Source organism: Pipra filicauda, unplaced genomic scaffold (genome assembly GCF_003945595.2).
Source record: "Pipra filicauda isolate LSUMZ 115617 unplaced genomic scaffold, ASM394559v2 scaffold114_size2234877_pilon, whole genome shotgun sequence".
Lineage (NCBI taxonomy): Eukaryota > Metazoa > Chordata > Aves > Passeriformes > Pipridae > Pipra > Pipra filicauda.
Genome location: NW_024103596.1, coordinates 1,597,280 through 1,620,148, shown reverse-complemented (window position 1 = coordinate 1,620,148; position 22,869 = coordinate 1,597,280). Strand labels below are relative to the sequence as shown.

Below are 22,869 nucleotides of genomic sequence, written 5' to 3'. Positions count from 1 at the left end.
GATCAGCCTTCTTTACATCCCTCCCCCCCACCTCGGTATTTTCTGTTTGACACATGATGTTGGCCAGAAGCAGCAGCAGCTCATCGGAGAGGTGTAAACAGCCCGGGCTGGATCTGTCCCTGCAGCAGCTGCCACGGGGAGGGGGGGGCTCTGACCCTGCTCCCCACCCAGCCAACCCATTATGGGCAGAGGACTGTGGACGCTGCTGGTGCTGCATGTGCCAAGGTCACCCAGGGGTGCCCAGGGTCCCCTGGGCTGGGCTGTGCCCTGGTGCAGGGACTACCTTGCCCACTCACCTTTGGGGAACCCTCCCCTGCCCTCCTGGCACCCACGGGGTACACCCACAGATCCGCAGGGACATCCCCAAGTCCTCTGTACCCACCAGGCAGGGCACAGCCTCGTTGCTCAGCACACCCTGGGAGCTGTTCACACACAGGATCCCCCACCCCTCCCACTGAACCCCGAGGTCAAAGAGCTCCCCAGGGCCTTCGACACTTGCTGCCTGCCTTTGCCTCAAGCAGAGCACCCAGAGCTCCAGCTGGTGTCACAAGACACCCTGTGTCCCCACAATGCTCTTCCCCTGTCCACACCACCACCACCAAAGTGCTCTGCAAACACAGTGGCTGCTGCCCTATCCCTCACACCTGCTGTGGGGCAGCCAGGAACACCTGAGGCATTTAAATTTAAAAAAAAAAAAAAAATCAAGCCCTTAATAACATAAATTGTTAACTCATTTGGGCAAGGGCTTCTCCCTCGGTGCAGCCTGGCAGCACTTCACCAGGCACTTCTCCACCCTGCAGGCACTACTGTGACCAAAGGGCCACAGGGTGTGCTTTTTGTCCCAGGCTCTCATGGGTGCATTGCCAGGAGGCCTTGGGCTGACAGGGTGAGGAAGGGGAAGGATCAGGTCCTCCTCAGCAAGATAACAGAGGAATGTTTGCAAAACAGACTGTGGGATCATTGCCCCAGACACGCACCAAGACCCCACCAGCTCACCACAATGCCTATCTGCTGCATCCCTATTGACTCTGTGCCTCCAATTAGCCTTATAACCAAAATGGGTGTCATTTTGGGGGGTTTCAGCAAGTCCCCAGCTACATCACCACTACGCTGCAGCACAGAGTAGAGCAGGGGTGGGCAGATTCCTCCCAAAACACTTCCCAGGCCACCAGCCAGCCAGAGTGACCCTGGGCTTCCCTTCCACTAACAGCAGGCAGTGAGGTGGCCACACCAGTTACCAGCTAATTACAGTCCCTTCAGTTCAGTCAAGATACTGCCCTAAACAAATCAATTATAATTTGTGGCTCATCCCCTTTTCCTCCTCCTCCCCACCACCAACGCAGCATCAGGAGCGATGCCACTCTTCGCACCTTTCAACCCTGTAAGTCACTGTTAATTAAACCTGAGCCTGGGCCGATAGCCAGGAGCAGATCCTCAGCCTTGCAGAGCTCCTGCTTTGGCTCTTCCCGGCCCCCCCAAGGCTTCTCCAACCCTCTAAACCTGCACTGCAAGACCCCACCCAGCCTAAATGCTCAGGCTGTGTGTGGTACCCAGAGGTTGAGGAGAATGGACCCAGCACTGCCTCTGCATCCCCTGCCTGGCTCAGAGCAAGGGGCTGAGGGGGAGGAAGGCAGCCTCCCTCCTCCTGGCCCCTCAAAGCAGGAATACACACCTTACCTGGACACTTCTGCTGGGGCAGTGGGCTATTCCCTCAACCTGGGGTTCACCCTTACCTCTGCATTTGCTGCTGCAGAGCAGAGCACAGGACGGCCCTGATGGGAGCCTCTCTCCTGCTCAGACAGTGCTAAAGGATGGGATATTTATGAGAAAGCAGCTCCTTAAGAGAAGATTGAAAGCCAAAAGGAAAAAAAAAAAAGTCTCCAGCTATGCCAAGAGATGCAAGCTCGGTTTCCCAGGATGTTTATTGCTGTTCTCATCTTGACCCTCACCCAGCACACTGGGATCCGATCCGTGAGTCAGGAAGAAGGGTGGCTGATGCCCGCATGATTCAACACGGCACAGGGATCCAGAGCCAGATATAGGGGGCTGTTTGGGTTTTTGTGAATGAAGGAAATCCAAGAAGAGAGGGGAACAGGCGGTGCCAGGACAGGAAGGCGCTTGAGATGCGCTTGGTTTTGCGGAGACAGGCTAACACTCCTCCGGTCTGGAGCACAAGGCTGATGAGGGGGCTGGGGGTGTTCAGGCTGGAGAAAAGGAGGCTCAGGAGGGACCTTCCCGCTCTCTACAGCTAGCCAGGTGGGGGTTGGTCTCTTCTCTCAGGCAACAAGCGGGCAGGACAAGAGGAAATGGCTTCAAGTTGCACCAGGGCAGGTTCAGATGGGATATTGGAGAAAAAATATCTTCACCAAAAGGGTTGTCAAGCCCTGGAACAAGCTGCCCAGGGAAGTGGTGGAGTCACCATCCATGGAGGGATTTGTAAGACATATAGATACGGCACCTGGGGACATGGCTGAGTGGTGGGCTTGTCAGTGCTGGGTTAACAGTTGGACTTAATGAGCTTAGAGGTTTTTTCCAACCTAAATGATTCCATGGTTCTATGATTCTCACGTTGATATCGCCATCCAAGCCTTCTCCTTGCTTTTCCCCCACCACTCCCAGCCATGCCACCACCCCTGCAGGGCAGAGCATCACCAGAGACACGGGGCTGCCCCTTCCCGGGTGAGCCCGAGACCCCCCATCAACCCCCCCGCCCGTGGCGGGGCCGCTGCCGCCGCTCCGGCATTGCCATCTAGTGGCAGCTGTCCCCTCCCTGCATCCCCCAGCCTCAGACAGCAGCCAGGGCTTCGTCTGGGCTCCCCCCGCATGACCCCCTTCCCGAAGGATGCTCAGAAGCAGAAGCAAACCCCCCACGCAGTTACCGCACAGCCCCCTGGAGCAGCCTCTGGCTCAGCCCAGGCACCCCGAAGTCTCCCACTTGTGCATTCCTGGGTACAGGCACCCAAAAAACTGGGAAATAACATTATCCTCTGCCAAGCCCCGGGTTGCTCAGAAAGCCAAAAGCTACTCCTCTGCTCGGGGAAAGCATCGGGCAAGTCCCTGAAGATATTCGGAGTTGGGGGTGTTCAGCCTGGGGAAGAGAAGGCTCCAGTGAGACCTTAGAGCCCCTTCCAGTGCCTAAAGGGGCTCCAAGAGAGCTGGAGGGGACTATGGACAAGGGCCTGGAGTGACAGGAAAAGGGGAAATGGCTTCAAAATGACAGAGGGCAAAGTTAGATTAGATATTAGGAAGAAATTCTTCCCTATGAGGGTGGGGAGGCCCTGGCACAGGTTGCCCAGAGAAGCTGTGGCTGCCCCATCCCTGGAAGTATCCAAGGCCAGGTTGGATGGAGCTTGGAGCAGCCTGGTCTAGTGGAAGGTGTCCCTGCCCATGGCAAGGGTTTGGAGCTAAATCATCTTTAAGGTACCTTCAACACCAAACCATTCTGTGATTCTAATGCAGCCCAGGCAGGGTCTAGAAAGGGGGGAGAAGCTCTTCTTCCATGACTGATATTCTCAGGAGCTGTGATGGACTGCACTCATCTTAGAAAGTGGCTTTTGGCAACCTTATTTGAATTTATTTTTGAAATATGGCTATGCTGGGGGAAAAAAAAAAAAAGGATCAAATGAGAATCATCTACAGTGGTGCTCTGGCCAAATTTCAAATTGGGACTGAGTAGCTGTGACTCAGAAGCACGTTTATAACCATGCAGGAATGCAAGGATTTTTTCCAGGAACAGATTCATTACCTGCTGGATTAGGAAGATGATGTTCTCCCCATTTGCAAAGGGTAAATTCTGCTGAGCTAAGCACAAAATTCCCAGGCTGGTGCAGCTCACCCAGGGATGTGGGGGGAGAAGGTCCAAGCAGCTCCAGGATGGCATCTCCAGAGGAGGGCACCACACCAGCATCTGCCTGATGTTCATTTGTGCAGATATTGGCAGCTGTGGCACAGGCCAGGACAGCCCTGTTGGCGTCTCTCCTGCCAACAAAGCCCCAGGCTGAGCACAGCAGAGGCTCTGGGCCACCCCAGAGCAAGGCAACCCTCACCCAAACTGGGGGGGGGGGTCCCTCTCTGCCATCTGCTCACTCTTTTCCCCAACAACCTCACCCGCCTCACAGCACTGCCCATCTCAGGACATGCCTTCCTCAGCACTCAGAGAGATGAGCAACATCACCTTCACAACCCCCAGGACACGTTCCCAACACCAACCCACAGGGCTGACTTTGCAGGGTCAGCACTTCTGTTTATTCACAGAGCAATCAGACAGCTGGAAGAACTAGTGAAAGCCAACAAATCTCACACCAAGCTAGAGACTCTGCCTCCAGATTTAAGTGACTGCCACTACTACACCAACCCCTCCTGGTCACTGGGCTGCAGCAGCCACACCAAGTGTCACACAGCAGCAGCAGGAGGAAAACTTAAATCTGCTTGAAGCTGAAAGTGTAATTGGCTGCCATAAAACACCCCCCTGTTCACAGACACTGCTGGTTTTAATTACCAAGGCCCATGAGTCCAACATCCAGCTTTGGCATCTTTAAAATCAATAGGAAAACAATCTTGTAAAAGCTCTCTTTGCTGGGGTGGGGCAATAACCTTCTGGAAACTAAGATTTTGGTCGTCATACAGCCCCAGCAACCAGCTCTTGCAAGTGGTGGTGGTGCAGAAGGAGCAGCTCTCACCCAGCCCTCCTCCTGCAGACCCTTCCCAAGACCCCAGCGCAGCACACCTTGCATTCCCACCCCAGGGATCCCTTTTCCTAACCCCTCTGCAAGTGACTGCTTAAGAGAACCCAGCCTGGAACATCTTTGGCCCCATTTTTTAAGGTGCCTGCAAGTTCTCAGCTGCCAAGCAGAACACAACACAAACCTAAAGCAAAATGCCACATAAACACAAATGTAGCTCCCACCAGGTCCCACTCGAGGTTCCCAAACCCACAATGTCCCACCACACCCCAGCAGGGCCCACCAGCCTCCAGCTTCTTTAGGGGTAAGATGTCAGGACTGATGGCATGCATCAGCCATGGCATCCTAGGGAGCTCCAGGCAGAGCCTGCAGGAAACTCTGAGAGCCTCCACCCTTTTTCCTCCTCCCCTACATGCAGATGCTTCCCAGTGGCTGATCTGTTGTGACATTCTTTTGTGCAAGCAAAGGTGTCTCTGCAAGTCAGGTGGGATGTCAGAACAGGGATCAGGAGCTGTGTATAATCTGCTTTTTATCCTTCCCCAAGTGTTCTTCAGCACGAGGCAGGCATGGCAAGATGCCAGCACCACAGCCTAGCACCAGGTCCTGATCAGATGGCCCAAGACCCACAGTGCCCTGGGATCACATACACTCCAAGCTAAACTCCTCACATACCTCCTGAAGCCAGAAAAGTGCCCAAACATACCACAGAGCCTTCAAGTTGGCTGTGCCCCCACACTGCATTGCTGTGGGACTGGAATTGCTCATATATCAGCACTACTGATAAAGCAGAAGGATATTGCACCTTGGATCAAAGGGGGATTCAGCAACCAAATCATGGAATCATAGAACAGTTTGGGTGGGAAGGGACCTTTAATGTCATCTAGTCCAAACCCCTGCCAAGTACAGAGACATCTTCAACCTGATCAGGTTGCTCAGAGCCTTGTTCAACCTGGTCTTGAAATGATGTCAGTCTGGAAGAGCTGAGAGAGGCTTAAAGGACAGCCAAGAAACCTGGGCATTTACGGGGACACTCCAGGGATGTGCATCCAGCACCACAAAACTGGTTTTGGTGCTTGGTCTCACTCTGCCACTGTGAAGCTCAGTGCCTGCACTCATCCACCTCCCACAGGTTGCTCAGGGCTTTGTACTCCCCAAAAACACCAAACCCCACACCAACAGCCCCATTTCTGGGTGCACATGCCACCTGAATAAGCACAAGGGTGTCTGCTGACACCTCAAGCAGAGGCAGGTGAGACCCCATAACCCCTAAACCACCACAGATGAGGGACAGCATTACTTGGCCCCAGTGCTGGCTGCAGTGATGCCACACAGCAGGGAAGGATCTTGTCACTGCCTGCTCTCCCATTTCTTACCTAAACACCCCATTCAAGCGTTCCTGGTGACACAGCTCTCCTTGGTCTAACTCTCTGCCTTAGGCCAGGAGGTTTTATGGCTCAACTGAAGAGCCCTGAAATAATCACCCATTAGTAAAATTGCCTGGAGTGCCCTGCTGCTTTATTTAGCCTTGAGAGTTGGGCTTTAATTAGCACTTCCAGTTGCATCCTGTCTGCTCTGGGCAGGCATGCAGCAATCCCACCTCTCAGAACAGTTATCCGCCTTCTCCTGCTCTTCCATCAGATTAAAGTAAATTTCCTTCCCTGCTTCCAACTCCCAAATCCTTCTACACAACCTCTCCCCTCAGCCAAAAGCTGTGGAGCATCCCAGCCTCATACTAACCAAGCTGGCAGGAGGTGAGATCACACTTCTCCATCCTCCTCCATCTCAGATGGGTCCAGTTTTGGGCAATGCATTTCTAGAGGGGCCCCCGCGAGAGGATCCAATGGGGGAAATAATATGAATATTTGAAATTTACCCTGCCCAAAAGACCAAGACTGGGCAGAATGGATAAAGGGAGACCACAGGAAGGAGGAAGAGAAAGAGCCCAGCCCCAGAAGGATATTCCCCTTCTTGCCACCCAAGACCTGCAAGAGCCAAACACCAAGCTGCCAAACTTGGTGTGTGGGAACAAGATCAGAAAAAACATCCCCAGGGCCATCCATAAACAGCCAGCAAAAGAAAACTTATTTCTAGCCTGTCAAAAGGTTGGAGAGGGATTCTGAAATGTATTTTTTCAAGTGCTACACTACCCAAAGCAGAATAAATCCCTCTTTCTCCTTCAGCATCCTCATGACCCCTCTGGCACAGCAGCGTTAGCTTCTGTCAAAGCCAGCAGATTTTCTTCTCCCTTAGATCTCCTCTTCGCCCCCACAAGAGGCAGGTCCATGCCTGAGGACCATCCCATGCTTTCTCTGATCCTCTGCCTGCCCTGCAAGGCTCAAGTCAGACAAACACAGCAAAACACACGGTACCAGCGAGTGGAATGACAGAGGAGCCTCCTTTCTGCCTTTGGGCTGTAAATACCCCTGGAAACAAAAAGGAAGCCAGAGCAGAAACCCATCAACTCCATCCCCAACCTAATGAAGCCAAACTCACAGTCTCAGCTTTCTTCAAAGCAACCTGCTGGCAATCAGGGTGGCTTTGACAAAATTACATTGTCAGGACAAACGCCAGGAGAAGACGGAGCTGTTGAAAAATTTTTTCCACCAAGTCTGAACTGGCAGTGAGCAGCTGATGCTCAAGACAGCCAGAGAAGCCCCATCCCTGGAGCGCAGCCAGGAAGGAGATGCTGCTCCCATCTTCCAAACCTGTGAAAGAGAAAAGGCCAAAGAGCAAAACCTCTCTCCGAAAGCTACTCAGTGCTGGGAGGTGCGAAGAAACCGTCCCCCTTGCTGCATCAGCAGGGACTCATCAGCTCAGCAGCCTCTGCGGAGGCAAACACCCTCACCCAGCCCCAGCAGAACACGGCTTCCATGGTTCCTCAATGGGAAAAAGTCCACTGAAGAATTTTTAGGCCTATTCCCACTCGAGCGAATGCACGGACAAGAGTTACAGCACATCAGATACCGGGTTTACTTTTCGGGAGCTGCAGCGGGAGAAAAGTGACCCCCGTGAAGTTTTTCTGACGACAAATAAAGGACTTGTGGTTTGTATCAGAGCCCATGGAGACATCATGTGTTATGTTACAGCATCATCCACCACGGTGCCATGCTGCAAGCTTGCAGGAAAGCTACGTCCCACCAAACAACCCTCAGGCAGCTGGTTAGAATCAGCCACGAAAGATGAGACAACACCAGCTCTTTCAGGTGCGTTTTGGGAAGGACAATACCACGCTGACCTCCTTCCCCACAGCTGGGGATAAGCACCAGTCCATTTTCCCCAGTTAAAAAGCAAGATCCTTGCCGAGGTGCGTAGCACCAGCCCAAAAGCAGCCAAACAACAGAAACATGACATTTTTTTGATGACCCACACACACGTAATCCTGTGCTGAAGGATCAGAGCGGCCTTTCCCATGGAGCATGAAAAAGGTAAGTGGAGACAAGAAGAGCATCTCTCCTCTGTTTTTCTAAGAAAGGTCTCAATGTTTCACAAGCCACTTTGGGAAATCAAGAGTCACCTTTTGAAAGCTGCTTTAGTACAATTTCGGGGACCTTCCCAGCCTTTTACAGAATCCTAGAATGGTTTGTGTTGGAAGGATCCTTAAAGATCATCTCATCCCAACCCCCTGCCACAGGCAGGGCCACCTGTCACTATCCCAGGTTGCTCCCAGCCTGGCCTTGAACACTTCCAGGAATGGGACATCCACAGCTTCTCTGGGCAACCTGTGCCAGGGCCTCACCATCCTCTCAGTCAAGAAAATGCCATTTGGGGCACGTGTAATTAGACATGCACTGTGCTTTAAAATGCAAAATGTTGAGTTACCTTAAAAATAAACAATTGTCTGATTGGACTAGATATCTCCTGAGGTCCCTGAATTCCACTCTGAATTAACTTATTACCTCACCATCTCTGAAATACAAATAGTATGGGGGGGCAGGGTGTACTACACCTTAGAAACAGAGTAATAAATAACATCAGCTGTACACAGTGGAGAGGCTGGAAAACACCTCTCCCACAAACATCTCCCAGCCAGCAGACAGCCCCCCTCATCAGGATCACATAGGGTTGCCTGGGAGAGGGGAAGAGGCTGAATTATTCCATGGGAGGGAAAGGATGAGGGTGCAAACGAGCACTGAATATCAGAAGTTTCACCGCTTGCACACTGCACTGAACCATGCTCGCAGATGCTCTAACCAGAGGCTGCTAAAGCAGAGGGCTGTGCTGCCATCCAGAGGGATTTCAGCAGCCTGGAGTTCAGCTTCATGGCAAACACCAAGCCCTGCACCTGTGGAAGAACAACCTGGCTGGGGAGGAGCTTGGCAGGGAAAGCTTCGAGAGACCTCGTGGACACTGAGCTGACTCCGAGCCAGCCACGTGCTCTTCCAAAAAGGGGCCAACAGCCTCCTGGGTTGTGTTAGGCAAAGCCAGTGGGTTCAGGAGGTGACCCATCCCCTTTGTGCAGCCCTGGTGAGGTACATCCAGATTTCTGTGCCCCCAGGACAGGAGACACAGACTTACTGGAGCAAATCCAGCAAAGGTGACTAAGGGAGAGAAGCTGGGAGAGCTGGGACTGCTCAACCTGGCTGGAAGAGGCTCAAAACAGATCTGATCAATGCATAAAATACCTGACAGTGCAAGAAGGCAGAGCCAGGCTCCTCTCTGTGGCACCCAGTGACTGGACAAGAGGCAATGGGCACAAACAGCAATAAAACAAACTCTGCTTATACATAGGAATAAACTTTTTCAGTGTGAGGGGTCAGTTTGGGTCAAGCTGCCCATAGAGGTTTGGAGTCTCCAGTCTTGGAGATACTCAAAACCCATCTGGACACAATCCTGGGCAGTCTGCCCTAGGTGGCCCTGCCTCCCAGAAATTCAGCATTTCTGAGCCATGGCCAGGCCAAGGGGGAAGCTCCCTCCGAAGGCTTGTTCCTGAGAAACACAACCAGCCACGGTATGGTGCACAGCTTCAACGTTGCCCCAAGATGTGCTAATAAAGCTTCTCAACACCTGCAGCTGAGATTCCAGCGAGGGAAGTAGGAGCTGCCAGGACGTGGCCGCAAAACACGAGGCAGCAGCTCCTGAGCAGAGGCATCTGCTGGGAGCCACCTTGTCTTCCACATTCAGCAGCCAGCTCCTAAGGAGCCCAGCTCCCTGGAAGAGTGGGCTCTGCTGTGCAGGAAGGCTGGGACTGTCCCTGAAGTGTCCACCTCCCTGGCAGCCCTTGGGAGGCTTTGCAGCCACCTGAATTCATTCAGAGAGGGAATTCCTCCAGGGTGTGCCAGAAACCCAGACTTTGAGGCAGTTCAGTGAAAGATGCTGCTATTTCCGTGCTGTTGCCAGGATATTCAGTGGAACTCAGGTTCATCCCAGGTCAGAAAAGGAACTCTTCCCCAGGTATCCAAACCTTGGTCTGCACTAAAGGGAAGCAGGGAGAGCACAGGGAAGTCCAGGTCAGATACTTTTGGGAGGCATGCTTCCCTGCTGCTCAAGGCCAAGTTACCATGACAAAAGCCCTATTTCAGTGTCCCCATTCTCAGGTTTAGCATATCCACAGTCCTTTCTACCACCTGTATTACTCCTTGTGCAGGGTAAAACGTAAGCAGAGAGAATCACCTTAACCAAGGCACTCATTAGGCTTTCAGAGAGGTTAATTGCTTTGCCCCGGGTTGCAGAGGACTCGCATAGGAATCGTGGGTACAGCTACATGAAGGATGCTCCCAGCTACATAACCCCAGGATCACCTGCCACCAACATCTCAGGGTTTTCACCTGCAGAGCCCCCGCAGCTCCTGAGCTGCCCCAACATTTCTGTCCAGCCCTCCCAAGCTCCTGGACACATGGCAGCAGAAGTCTGAACAGGAGCCCATGGTGGAGAAGACATGGCCAAGCTGCCTCTGACAGTTACTGACACTGCAAAAGTGCTGGAGGAAGAAAGTCATGTACCCACCCCCCAGGGCAGGGTCGGGAGGGAGACCTGAGGAGGGGTGACAGGCACTGGACACTGGTGTCAGAGCTGAGACCTGGATGGGATGCTGGGACACCTTCTCCCTTCCCCGGCAGCACACAAGGGGAGCAAGGGCTGCTGTTCCACAGATCCTCTCAACACTGATGCTGCAGCCAAGGGCCAGCACCCTCCTCCAACTCCTTGCCCCCAGAACAACACAGAGCAGCCCCCACAGAGCCCACTCGGGTGGGAGCAGGGCTGCTGCCCACAGCACAGCAGCTACACCCACTACATCAAACACCTCTCCCAAACCATGCCACAAAGCTACCTCACGTCAGTGGCAACAACCCAGAGCCACCTAGGGCTTGTCCCTTCCCTGCAGAGCCAAGGAGGGACAGGGTAGTGAGAGCTGAAACAGCTGCCAAAACAGCCCCAGCGCCCAGGGGCATTTCCCAGACAAGAGGCAGTGCCATCCCATGCACACTCCTGCCCTCTCCCCACCGCTGCAGCCAATTAAACCCAGATGGTGCTGGGGAATATGCTGGGAAGCATCGATTGAGCTGCCAGCCCAACACACACCAAGGGGGCCCTTTGTCTCATTCAGCATGAGTAAAAAAAAAAAAAATAAAGATTTAAAAAAAAAAAAAAAGCCAGCTTCATTTGTAATCTGGGATGCAGAGCGTGCACATAACCAGACAGAGGCTGCCAAGTCATAAAAAGCCACTGAGATCTGTCAGCAACACCCTGTGCGTTTTCAGCTTGTTCTGTTCTCTCCCTGCTTCCCATAAAACGGCACAAAGGCAGAGCTGCAGTAACAACACGCTCCAGCCCAAAAGGCTCCCCATGGTCTGCACTGCAGGTACGGATCCGAGGGAGCAGCAGGAAGCTCTCCTATCCTGCAGCTCCGTGAACCAGGTCGTACCCTGCAAGGGAGACCTCACAGACTCGTGGCATCAGAGGCATTAACTCAAAACAGGAGATCACTTCTAATTACCTTATTCTTTAGGATCACTGTCCTATGCTGTGGGCAGAGGGCATCTCTTCCCTGGGACACTGAAACCTGCCACCCATCACTCACGTACTCCAGTGCTGAATTACAGCATCCCACCTTCACACTGTACCACCATCCTGGTGATTTCCCTCCAGCCTCCTCTGTTCCCATGCTCCCTGCCCGGCATCCGGGAATCAGGCTTTTCCACGCATCCTTGTTGCAGGTATCATTCCAAAATGAGAGCACAGCTTGCATTCCCCAAATATCATAAGCTAAGCTTAACAAATTCCCACGCGCACTTGGTTTGTGGCCATGCAAAAGCAGGTTTGGGTCCTGTCCGCTTCCAATTCAGCTTGAAGGTTCTCTGGGATGTTCCCTGTGTGGCTCTGCCTGTCCTTACCATCAGCTAAGGAAGCAGCTGCTCAGCCCGGAGAAGCCACAGGAGGTTCCCCGTTTGCTTGTTTTGACGAGGAGCTTCTCTTTTGAGCTGTCTCTAAGCCAAACATTACCCAAATGATGCTGCCAGACATACAGAGCAAAGACAGCAGCGATTCAGCCATGACCACTCCATGCAGCAGCACACCCAGCCTTGGAGCACGGCAGACCTCTCCACATACTTCCATCCCAGCACCTAAACAGAGGGATGGAGGGTGAGGCGTCAGGCTGGGACTCTGGAAAACAGGGTTTAGCGTTTGCCTTAGGCTCAAATCCCTCAGACAAGAACCAGGTGGGCTGGTACATGCACCTTTCACCATAAAGTTAAAGCCTCCCACAGAGCCACTGCTCCACAGGCACTTAGACAGTGTTTGCTGTTCTCTGCCTCAGCTTACTCATGGAAAAAAAATAAATAAAAAAAAAATACAGCAGAAAAGAGAATTTTATCCTTCCTATTCTTATTCCACTTATGGGGTTGTTTCACTGGGAAAAGGCAGCAGAGGTGGAGTCTTGGTAAGGGTTGGACCTGCCAATGCTAGTAGAAAAAAACCTTTGCTTCTCTTCCCTCACTGCAACTCAGATCAAGAGCAGCTAAACACCAACATCTGGCTGCACACCAGGAATGCCACATCTGCAAAGACAGAGAGCTAATCCAGGGGAGCAGAGGTCTCGTGCAGCAGCAGAGAGGCACATGTTGCACTCTCTCCCTGTGCCCACCACACCACAGACCACCCAGCCAGAGCTGGCAAACAGGAGCACAAGGAGACCTCCTGCAAATATCCAGCCATTTTCCACATTCTTCATGTTCCATTTAATGCCCACTGCCAGTGGGGAAAACACCCCCCCCCCATTGCTCAGCAGAGCCAGACCGCCCAGGCGAGAGCCCCCAGGGTGATTCAAGGCATGTGAGATGAGCCCTTCTGAAAATTAAATCACAAGAAAATTGCATTATTACTAATAAAATTACGCACAAGGAAATTAATTTGCTTTTTCTCCCCCACATGCTATCCATCTTTTTTCCCAGAGAGCATCCATGGTGCTAGGGTTACCAGCTCTGCACACCAGTCTGGGCTTTGGCAAAGCTTTTGGGGAAAACCTCACTGGTTTATCCTAGAAAGACTGGTTTGGGTTGGAAGGGACCATAAAGACCATCTCATTCCAACTCCCTGCCATGGGCTGGGACACCTTCCGCCAGACCAGGTTGCTCAGAGCCCCGTCCAACCTAGTTTTGGACACTTCCAGGGATGGGGCAGCCACAGCTTCTCTGAGCAACCTGGGCCAGGGCCTCACCACCCTCACAGGGAAGAATTTTTCCTAGTCTTAAACCCGTTCACTTTCAGTTTAAAGCCATTCTCCCTTGTTCTGTCACTACATGCCCTTAATCAGAAGTCCCTCTCCTGGCGTTTATGAGTCTGATGTTAAAGCAGGAGCCTCTGGCATGTGGTTTTTGCAGGCTGAGGGGGGTACCAGGGCACCTAAGTTTGGGAAAGGAACAGATCAAGCTCCCTGGTGCTCAGCAACTTCCCAAGAAGGGACCTGGCAGAGACAGGCAGTGGGGCTCTCAGGTCCTCAGTGGCACATGAGGACCAAAGCCCAAGAGCTGCCATCAGTGCCAGAGCCCAGTGTCCAGCCCACACCAGAGGCTTCCCACAAAACCACCATGAAGTGGGATGAGATGACAAACCCAAGCATCCAGGAGCTGGGAAATGCAAAGTTTGGACCCTACCAGCCTGGGGAAACATCCTATTAACCACATCGGGATGGCAACAGCCGGCACGGCCGCCCGTGTATTCCCAATGTGTTAAAGACAGAAATACTGGGCTTTGTGTTTGAGTTACTGCTGGATGGAGCAACTGAGGGCGGCCAAAGGGGCACATCCCACGCAGTGTGAGCGGGAAGGGCTCCGGCTTCATCTCCCTGCCACCAAAGAGAGCTGTAGGATCCAGGCAGTTAATTAGCGAGCAGCCGTTCTAGGGACTCACTCCGCCAGCCGACAATTAACGAGGCCATCCCTCTGCTTCCTGCCCGGCCATGATTTATTCATCTGGCATCCCCGGTGGGATGCAAAAGATAATAACAAGGCACCGAGTGCTTGCCGAGCCCATATGTCAATTTATTTTCCCAGTGCGGGACTGCCTGAGTCACCGGCCAGGAGGTTCCCTGGGCACACAGGGATGAGCAAGGAGCTGAAAGGGCCAGGGAGAGCCTGCCTCAACACTGGGCTGCTCTCCAAAAAAAGCAGGAGCAGCCTCAGTGTTATCACAAGCTGTTTTATCATGGAAGCCATCCCAAAGAAACCTTACCAGCTTCACACTGACCTGGATCTCGCCAAAGCAACGTGCCACATCTAATTAATACAGGGGCTCCCAACTCCTTCGGGTGTTTTATTAAACATTATTCCCCAGATGAAGTGCCTAAGGCAGGGAGCTGCTCTGGACCAGTGACACTGGAGCAGGATGTGCTGCAACAGCTTCTCCCAAGCAATTCTGCTGAGCAGACACAGGGAGGGGGAGCTTGTAATTTAAATGCAGGACTGAAGCACATGGCTGCAGCCTTGGTCACACAGTGAGTGCCAGGTGGGAGAGACTAATCCAGGACTTGGAGCCGGGGTTTTCTCACAGCACCAAGGCAAACTATGGGAATAACTTAATTAAAGGAAAACAGTAAGTAAAACCAGTGGGTTCTAGCTCTGCCAAGCACTTCTCTTCTGTTTTGTCAAGTTTGTTAATGTCTCCAACTTGCTCTGACTCAGACTTGAACACTTTTTGGAGTTAAATACAAACCATAGAATCATTTGGGTTGGAAAAGACATCTAAGAACATCAAGGCAACCCAGCAATGCCAAGTCCCACTAAACCATGTCCCCAAGTGACGCATCTGTACAATGCCCTCGCAGCAGGGCTCGAGCCACAGCAAAAGCAGGACCCCAAACGCATCCAAAGCTCACTCGGCATCCAAGGAAAACTGTCTTGAGAACTTCCAAGTTTCCTCTACGTCCCTCAAACCACCTCACAACTTAGGGGACCTCCACCCAAAGTGCGCCGTTTCCGTGGAATGCCACCCTCCAGCTTGGAGCTGAGCAGCCCAGCTCAGGAGGAATAGGAGATGGAGCACAGCGGGTCGCAGCTGCACCACAGGGATGATGCCACCAACATGACACCCCCCAGACTCTCCCACCAGCCCCAAAGAGGACAGGGAACGCTCCCACTCCCCCCGGCTGCCCACCTGGGCTGGGGGCTCTCCGGTACTTACTCCCACTCCTTCCTCCGCGCCTGTGGCGTGCTCTGCATCTTGTGTGCCTCGTGTGCCTTGATAATGTCCCTCTGCTCGATCAGCCCGCCCCGCCGGCGCTTGATGACGTCCGGGCTCACGGGCACGTACTGGCCCAGCCCCAGGTCGAAGGCGCTGCCGGTGTCCGCGTCGGCATCCCGGGAGCGGGGCTCGTAGAGGGCGTCAAAGCTGGCAGCCCTCGAGACCAGGGCCTCGGCCAGGCCCTCGGGCTCCAGCAGGTTGCAGGACTGGGTGGTTTGCATCAAGCCGAGCCGGTGCTTTCGCCACGTCTCCTCCTCGGGCAGGGCCAGGACGTAGCGGGGGGAGGCGCCGTCCAGCTCAGCCCCCCTGCCCGGCGTGCCCATGGAGCACGTGCCAAATCCCAGCATCTTGGGTGCTGTTGCGGCTCATCACTCTGGAGGGGAACAAGACAGAGAGGACAGGCTCAGGGGTTTGCTCTGTTTGCACCACAATTCCCTCCCTTCCCCCCACGTCAACCAAAAGTCCCAGTTCTCCAAGGTTTGTTGGATTAGACTGTCTCCAACCAGGCACAGCACACACATCACTGGGCCCCCAAGGTTAGGGCAAGGGGTACCACTGCCTGTCTTGGTGCTCTCTTCATCTCTCCCAAACTGGGCACCCCTGCACCTCTTGAACCTGCAGCTAGTTCTCTGACCCTGCAGCCAGCTCTCCCTGGAGCAGCAGAGCTTCCCGTAGATGAATCACAGCAAAATTACAGGGGAGGAGCCTTGGGACACCCAGGTCAGATCACCCCTGCACTCCTTCCATTTGGTTGGGTTCTCTCTATGGGGCATGCCTGGCTGGATCATCCATATCCCACTCCAGCCCCACATTCATGGGATGACAGACAGGCAGAGACAGGAAGCACTTCATGAAGCTGGATGTGGAAATATCACTGTGACTTTGAGTCAGGAGCTACACATGGGAGCAAAAGGCACAGGAACACTGTCAGGAACACCTTGCCATGTAATTCTCCTTTGCTAAGCAAAGTAGATGATGCCCTATAGACAGGAGATGCTTGTGTCTGAGAATCTACCCAAAGCCTTGTCATGGTGAAACACTGTATTCTCACTTTGGAATTGCTCCAGGAAGGCCTTTGCTCCATCAGTCCCTGAGATTCCTCTCCCAGTGTTTGCCTGTGATGGAGGTGAAAGAAGGGACAAGGGAGCTGAGGCTGTTGCCCCCTTCTTAACTACATCCCTGATACAGGAGAAAATAACCCAGCAAGGAAAAGGAGGATTTAAATCCCCCAATAATGCAGCAAACTGAGCACATCATCACTTTAACCCCTCCTCCAGAACAAACAGGGAGGTGAAAACAGAGGTTGGGATAAAGGCTGGGAAACAGCACACCAGGAGAAAAAATAATAGAGAAAAAGAAAAATCAACAGTAACTGAGGGGACAACATAGAGCATGGCCCTTCATCCTCATCAAAATAAGCCTGACATCTCCCTGCTGCAGGGGAAGGAATGGACAGCCCAGAGGAGCATCCTATCTCCTTCAGGTCTGTGGTGATGCACTGTAAATAGAATGTATCTAAAATCATCCCCAAATTTAAACCTGCCCAGCCCAAGGGATACTCAGCCCTTGGCAAGCTCTCCAGAAAGGAAAAGGCAACTGCCAGCAAGAGCCTCAGCAAATTAATTAGCACATTGATAAGATGAGTTGGCTGCTCCCACTGAAAGCTATAAACAGATCCTTCACTCCACTACTTTGCTTACCCATGCGACTTTTTTTAGGAGCATTAATTACTTTTTCAAGTCAGTTCTGGACACCTTTATAAGATCTCATTTTCCCCAACTTCTGCTTTTCCTTTTCATCTCGCTGTGCTCGTTTTCAACCCTCCCTTGCTAAAGTTTAACTCCTTGTTTTACTCCAGGTTTCCTTGAGGCTTTTTTTCTTTTGTATTTCTGTTTTGGGTGGGTTTGTTTATTTATTTTTTTTCTGTAGCTGGTGAGATTTTTGTTTTGGTTTTTTGTTTGGTTAGTGTTGTTTTGGTTTTACTTTTTTTTTTTTTTTTTTTCAAAGAACTGTTCTTCTGAGGCCCTGTTCCTTTCCTAAACATTTCCTTGGCAAGGACAGGAGGCGTTCAGGCACACCAAGCATGAACACTCCAGGTTTCAGCGATGCTGTGGCTGCAGCAGAGCCCTGAGGACAATTAGCCAAGAGCAAATGAGGACACAACCCAAGGGCAGGTCCAGCATCCACATAGAGAGTGGCTCTCCTGATGCCTACCAGTGCACCTCCCACCAGGCTGGCTGCTCCAGGGACACTGGTGACTCCCAGGCTTGGACACAAGCAGGAAAGCTCGAGCAGAGACCTCAAACGAAACACTGAGAAAGTTTGAGGAAATAAATAGAAATAATTAGCTTTGCCTCCGCCTCAGCAAACAGGGCTCACGCTGCCAGCGGAACAAGCCACGTTCCCTCTGGAGAAGTGACAAGGAGAGAAGGGAGGATGCCAGAACATTTTGTGAAGGGAAGCTGACGAGGCTTATGTGCTAACGAGGGTGCTCGCGGGGTACCGAGCACCCGGCACCGGGGCATCCGCCCGTCCTCTGGCCTCTGGTCCCCTCCTTACACGGAAAACAAACACGCTTTATTTCCACACTAAATCTGAATTGGTGGGGAATAAAACACCACGTTCGCTCATCACGTAATTCGGCTTCTGCGCTGTTTAAATGCCAGCCCTGCCTCTGTCAGCGGGAAACAACTCGGTATGTGCAGGAAATGGACCGTGGACAGAGCTGGGACCACGGAGGCAGCCAGCAGCCCAACTTCCGTGCTGGGTTTGCTTAATAACATATAGCTTGAGTGCACATCATAGGATGGCCTGGGTTGCAAAAGACCTTGAAGATCATCTCATTCCAAGCCCTCCGCCATGGATTCCTTTTACTAGACCAGGTTGTTCAGAGCTCCATCTAACCTGGCCGTGAACACTTCCAGGGGTGAGGCAGCCACAATTTCTCTGGGCAATGTATGCCAGTGGCTCACCACCCTCACAGGGAAGAATTCTTTCCCAATATCTAATCTAAATATACTCTCTTTTCAGTTTGAAGCCATTCTCCCCTTTGTCCTGTCACTCCATGCCTCTATAAATAGACTGTATCCATCTTTCTAATAGGCTCCCTTCAGGTATTGGTGCCTCTGAGCCCTTCCAGCTGCAAATCAGTCTTTTCCTGGGAATAAACCTAGGCTGCCACACAGCTCCCTGGTAACAGCTGGACAGAATATGGCTTCACAGCTCCATTAATGACAGTTACTAGTTAAAAAAGCAAAGGAACATAGCATATCCACCTGTACGACCCCCCCTATAGTCCCACATGTGGCTTCCCACAGGTGACCCCAGCTCATACTTGTTGTCCATATCCCTGGTGGCACGACTGGGATGCAGTAAGAGCATAGGACAGACCTGCACAGGACTCCAAGCAGCCTCTGCCACCCCAACCTCCACAGGACAGGGGGACATTACTGCCCAGCAATGGTACATTTGATGTACCATTGATACAGGAGAGCTAAGGAACCGCTGTGCTGTGACACATTGCAGGCTTTCAACACCTGAAAATGAAGTCTCTACAGGCTCTTATCTCCCAGACTTCAGTCTCAAAGTAATAAAAGTCAGGAAATTTACTGTTTGCTCCTGCTGCGGAGAAATCATCCGGATAAAACCATGGCCACGGGGCCAAACTGAATTAGAGAGGGGATATTCACCTGCAAACACATGGGCACTTGTGCTTTCACCTGCACGGTTGCTGGGAGCAGAATGACACTCCCAGCTCAGCCCAGGGCATATCTGAGGACACAAACCACCCAGCTGTGTTGACACAGCTGGAGCTCAGCCCATCTAATGGGGATCTCATTAGAGAGACTGCATCCAGCATCCCTCCAGCCCCTCCTGCACAGGATTGCCATGGCCAAACAGGGACAGAATAGTGAGCAGCTCTGGCCCCTCAGTCTGTACATCAGTGTGGGCTGAAACGGGACACAAGCACCCAAAGGCAGCATCCCACCCCACAAATCACTGAGAAGAGCCTTTTCAAGCACCAGAGCACATGTGATGGAAGAAAAAACAAACAGATCGTCTCTGCAGCATCCTCAAGAGATGCTACACACTGCCAAGAGACCCAGCCCCGTTATCCCAACCCCAGCCACGTGCCACAGCCAAGGAATGCAGCCCCAGCAGGCAGGAGGCCCTGGAATCTCACAACATACTTCATTTTTTTTCCTCTAGCAGCTGATTAACTAATAAAGAGCTGCTGTGAGAAGTGGGTTCCCAGCAGCACCACTGACCTACAAAGAGGAAATTCCTTTTAGGGGTTTTCTCTGCCTGTGTTTGTGTTACAATGGCAGCAATCATGTCTTTAGCCAAGTAACTGTGTATTACCATAATAAGTACACTCAGCACTTAAGGCACTGGGTGAGCTCTTTGCTTCCTTTATCTGAATAAACTTCACCAAAACCATTAGAGTTAAAGCAGAAAGGCTTAATGCTGTGCTGGTCCAGGGGGGGCTGATCTTCCCCAGGCAGCACAAGGGTCCAGCACCACAATGCTGAGCTCCAGCACTGCCATGAGCCCCGGGCGAGCAGGGAGGCAGGGATCCCTCCCTGGAGAGGGAGTAATGGACAAGCCCTGGCTACTGTATATTCAACAGGCAACAAAGCTGCTGGAGTCCTCCAACCATGGTCCAGCACCCCAGCAGGCTTCCTTGGGGATTTGGGGGATGATTTTGACAGCAGCACCAGAGCAAGACGCTGTTAAATATATATATAGAATTTATAAGATATTGTGTATATATATAAAATATAAACCTACATGAGAGCATCTGGGATGCTGCTCCCAAGCATCTTGGGGACACCCCAAGCCAGGCAGGGGTTTTCTGCTTCACCAGCCCACAGGACATGTCTCCTTCCCAAACTTGGCTGTTCTCCCTGGGAACTCACATGCTTAGATATCCTGGCCTAGGTTCCATCCTTCTGGGGGCACAGGGACGCTCCAGATCCATCCCCTGCTGCCCCTTCCCTCCGACTCACTAACCTGCTTCTCCCAGGCCACGGGGGCCACTTGATTTTCAAGATGATCAAATGCCATCTGCCTCTCTGTGCTCAGCCACGCTTGCCCTGAGCTGCTAATTATTAGTCCTTGCTCAAGGGGAGGAGGAGAGCTCACGCAGAGTGGATCAGGAGAGCACTAAAGCTCGGAGTGCTCAGAAGAATTTCAGCGTGGGGCCCTTCCAAACAGAGACAGATGGGCTGCGAGAGCGGCTGATTCATCCTCGTGGCCTTTTCCTCTCCTGCCACGTGCACTTCCCCTCACAGTGGCATGGATGCCGTGGTGGGTGAGCACTGCTTGGGTCAGCTCCGGACTCCCCCCCCAGGTCCTGCAGCTTTTCTGGCTGGGTCTGTGCAGGGCACTGGCTGCAGGAGCCAGCTGGAGAGGGTGTTTTTTTCAGTTGAGTCATTTGATACCGAGGAAAAATTTGTTGGATCAAACCCTCCTCTCACAGCCCCCGCCACTGGCAGGTTTGCAGCAGCTCTGCTGGGAAGGATGGATCCCAGCATCCTTGGTACCCATGAGAGCCAGGGCTGCATCCTGTGCTTGGGAGCTTTGTATGACAACAGGAACAGAGAGACACTTAAGCAAGGTGGGGAAGAAAGCAAGAAAGGAGACATTTACAGGCAAAGGCTCCTTGCACAGACTTAGTCCTACATTCAGCAGAAGGGGGAGGTGAGAGGATCAGGTCAAATGTCCCAACACAGGAAAGCCAGGGAAGGCAGCACCTCATGCACCAGCATGTTCAGGGCAGAGGGACACGCTGAAATCAGAGACAGACCACTTGGCTCATTTCTTAAGAAACATTCATCACTCGTTCATATCTAAAACTCACTATTTCTTGGGCCTTCACAGCTCCAAAACAACACAACAAAGACCCCTGGAACACCTACAAAGATCAGATAGAGGAAAGAGCACAGCTTAGAATACCCAGGGGCTGCTTCAGACTGGGAGATGCTCTGGTACCAGACGTCAGACAACCTTTTGTCTGGGAAACAGCTTTTGTTCTGCCATGCCAGGGTTTTTACAGCTGGAGTGACGCTCCAGCAGCAGAGCCCACTCCTCAGGACTCGGCACTGCTTCCTGGGAAAAGCTGCACTGAGTCCAGATGGAGCCAGGCTGCTGCTCAGGCCCCATCCCAACAAGGAGGCATCTCTGAGTCCAGCAAGACCTCAGTGAGTGTAAGGGCTCACCTGTGCCAGCAGTGGGGTAGCACAGCCCTGGATACAAGAGCCCTCCTTCAGAGCACCACTCCCAGGGGGATCAGCTTTAGGAATATCAAAACATGACATTATCTCTTCTCTCCTCTAAGATCAACTGTTAAACAACCCCATTATTATTTATATAAATAAATGTACATCAAATAAATCAGCCCTCCATCTCCATCACGGAGAGTTGGGAGAGACAGAGACTACCAGGCAGTGAGTCCCAGCCCTGGGGACACTTTCAGTGCGTGGGGAGGCCTGGCACTGCTGGGGTGGCACTGGGAGACAGGGCTCTATCTGGCCTGACACAGGGGTAGCACAAGGCATGGACAGCAGGGTGTCACAGTGATTGGGAACACCCATCCTGACAAACAACCCAATGCCCAAATTTCTTCCAGCAGCACCTTTGAGACAGTCTCATCTCATCACCTCTTCCTGCATCCCTCGCTGCAGGGCAGGCAGGTGTCTCTGCAGCTCAAGGCAACGCACCCCTCATCACACATCCATCACGTCTACAACCTGCCACCCCCCAATTCCAGCCCCACACTAGTAACCCAGATCCCTGGGAAGGCAGAGGAAATGCAGACAGACAGACCTGAGGGGGTGTGTTCCATCAGCCGTGGGCAGGGATGGGGGACGTGGGACAATGCCTGGCACAGCTCAGTGTTCCCCTTCAAGCTCTTCCATCCAGCAGGGCCAAGGGGAGAGGTATTGCTCCAGTGGGAACCGCTCTGCAAACAGCACGGACCAAGCTTGGCAACAGAAATAACCCAGGATGGAAAAGCAAGCGTGATTTGTGCAACAGCAGCATCCAGAACCCAGCAGTGCTTTAAGCTGTACGTAGCCAGGGAGCGCGTCCTTCGGAGTTTGCTTTCCAAAGAAGGGCAGAGCCAGGACTTCTTAAGATAATTTCCAGGCCACCCTCCAGGAATTAACTCTGCTCCTGCACAAGAGCATAGGCTGTCACCCCTATGGAGCTACACTGCCCTTCTCCCTCTACTCCCACAACAAGGAGGTTCTCCTTGGAAAAGCCCAACCACCCTTCTGACTGCTTGTCATTCCCCAAAATGCAGAGCAGGCAGCCAGAGACAACGTAAAGCACACCTCTGGAAACTGCCCCCAGCTCATGGTCCTTAAAACTGTCCCCTCACCCACCCATGGGCAGGGGGAGAGTGACATCTCCATGTCCCAGCCCACCATTCCCTAAATATTTGGTGATCCAAGAGCCAGTGCACACGGGCAGTCATGGACAGAGCCCCACCACCTCGAGGAAAACC

The 22,869-nt window shown here is 52.5% G+C and overlaps 1 protein-coding gene across 7 annotated transcripts in view; it reads right to left on the bottom strand.

Annotated features, from left to right (window-relative positions):
* Nucleotides 1-22,287, bottom strand: part of CACNA1E (calcium voltage-gated channel subunit alpha1 E) — a 118,176-nt gene extending 95,889 nt beyond the window's left edge. For 3 of the 7 annotated variants that reach the window (XM_027740558.2, XM_027740561.2, XM_027740565.2), the window contains exons 1-2: nt 22,188-22,287; nt 15,300-15,732 (exon numbers count right to left, since the gene is read on the bottom strand). In XM_027740558.2, the coding sequence (XP_027596359.2) occupies nt 15,300-15,706 (407 nt within the window). In that variant the 5' untranslated portion in view covers nt 15,707-15,732; nt 22,188-22,287. The remainder of the gene's footprint in view (nt 1-15,299; nt 15,733-22,187) is intronic. The other 4 variants (XM_039384175.1, XM_027740564.2, XM_027740557.2 and 1 more) reach the window with 2 other exon arrangements.
* Between the last annotated feature and the right edge of the window lie 582 nt (nt 22,288-22,869).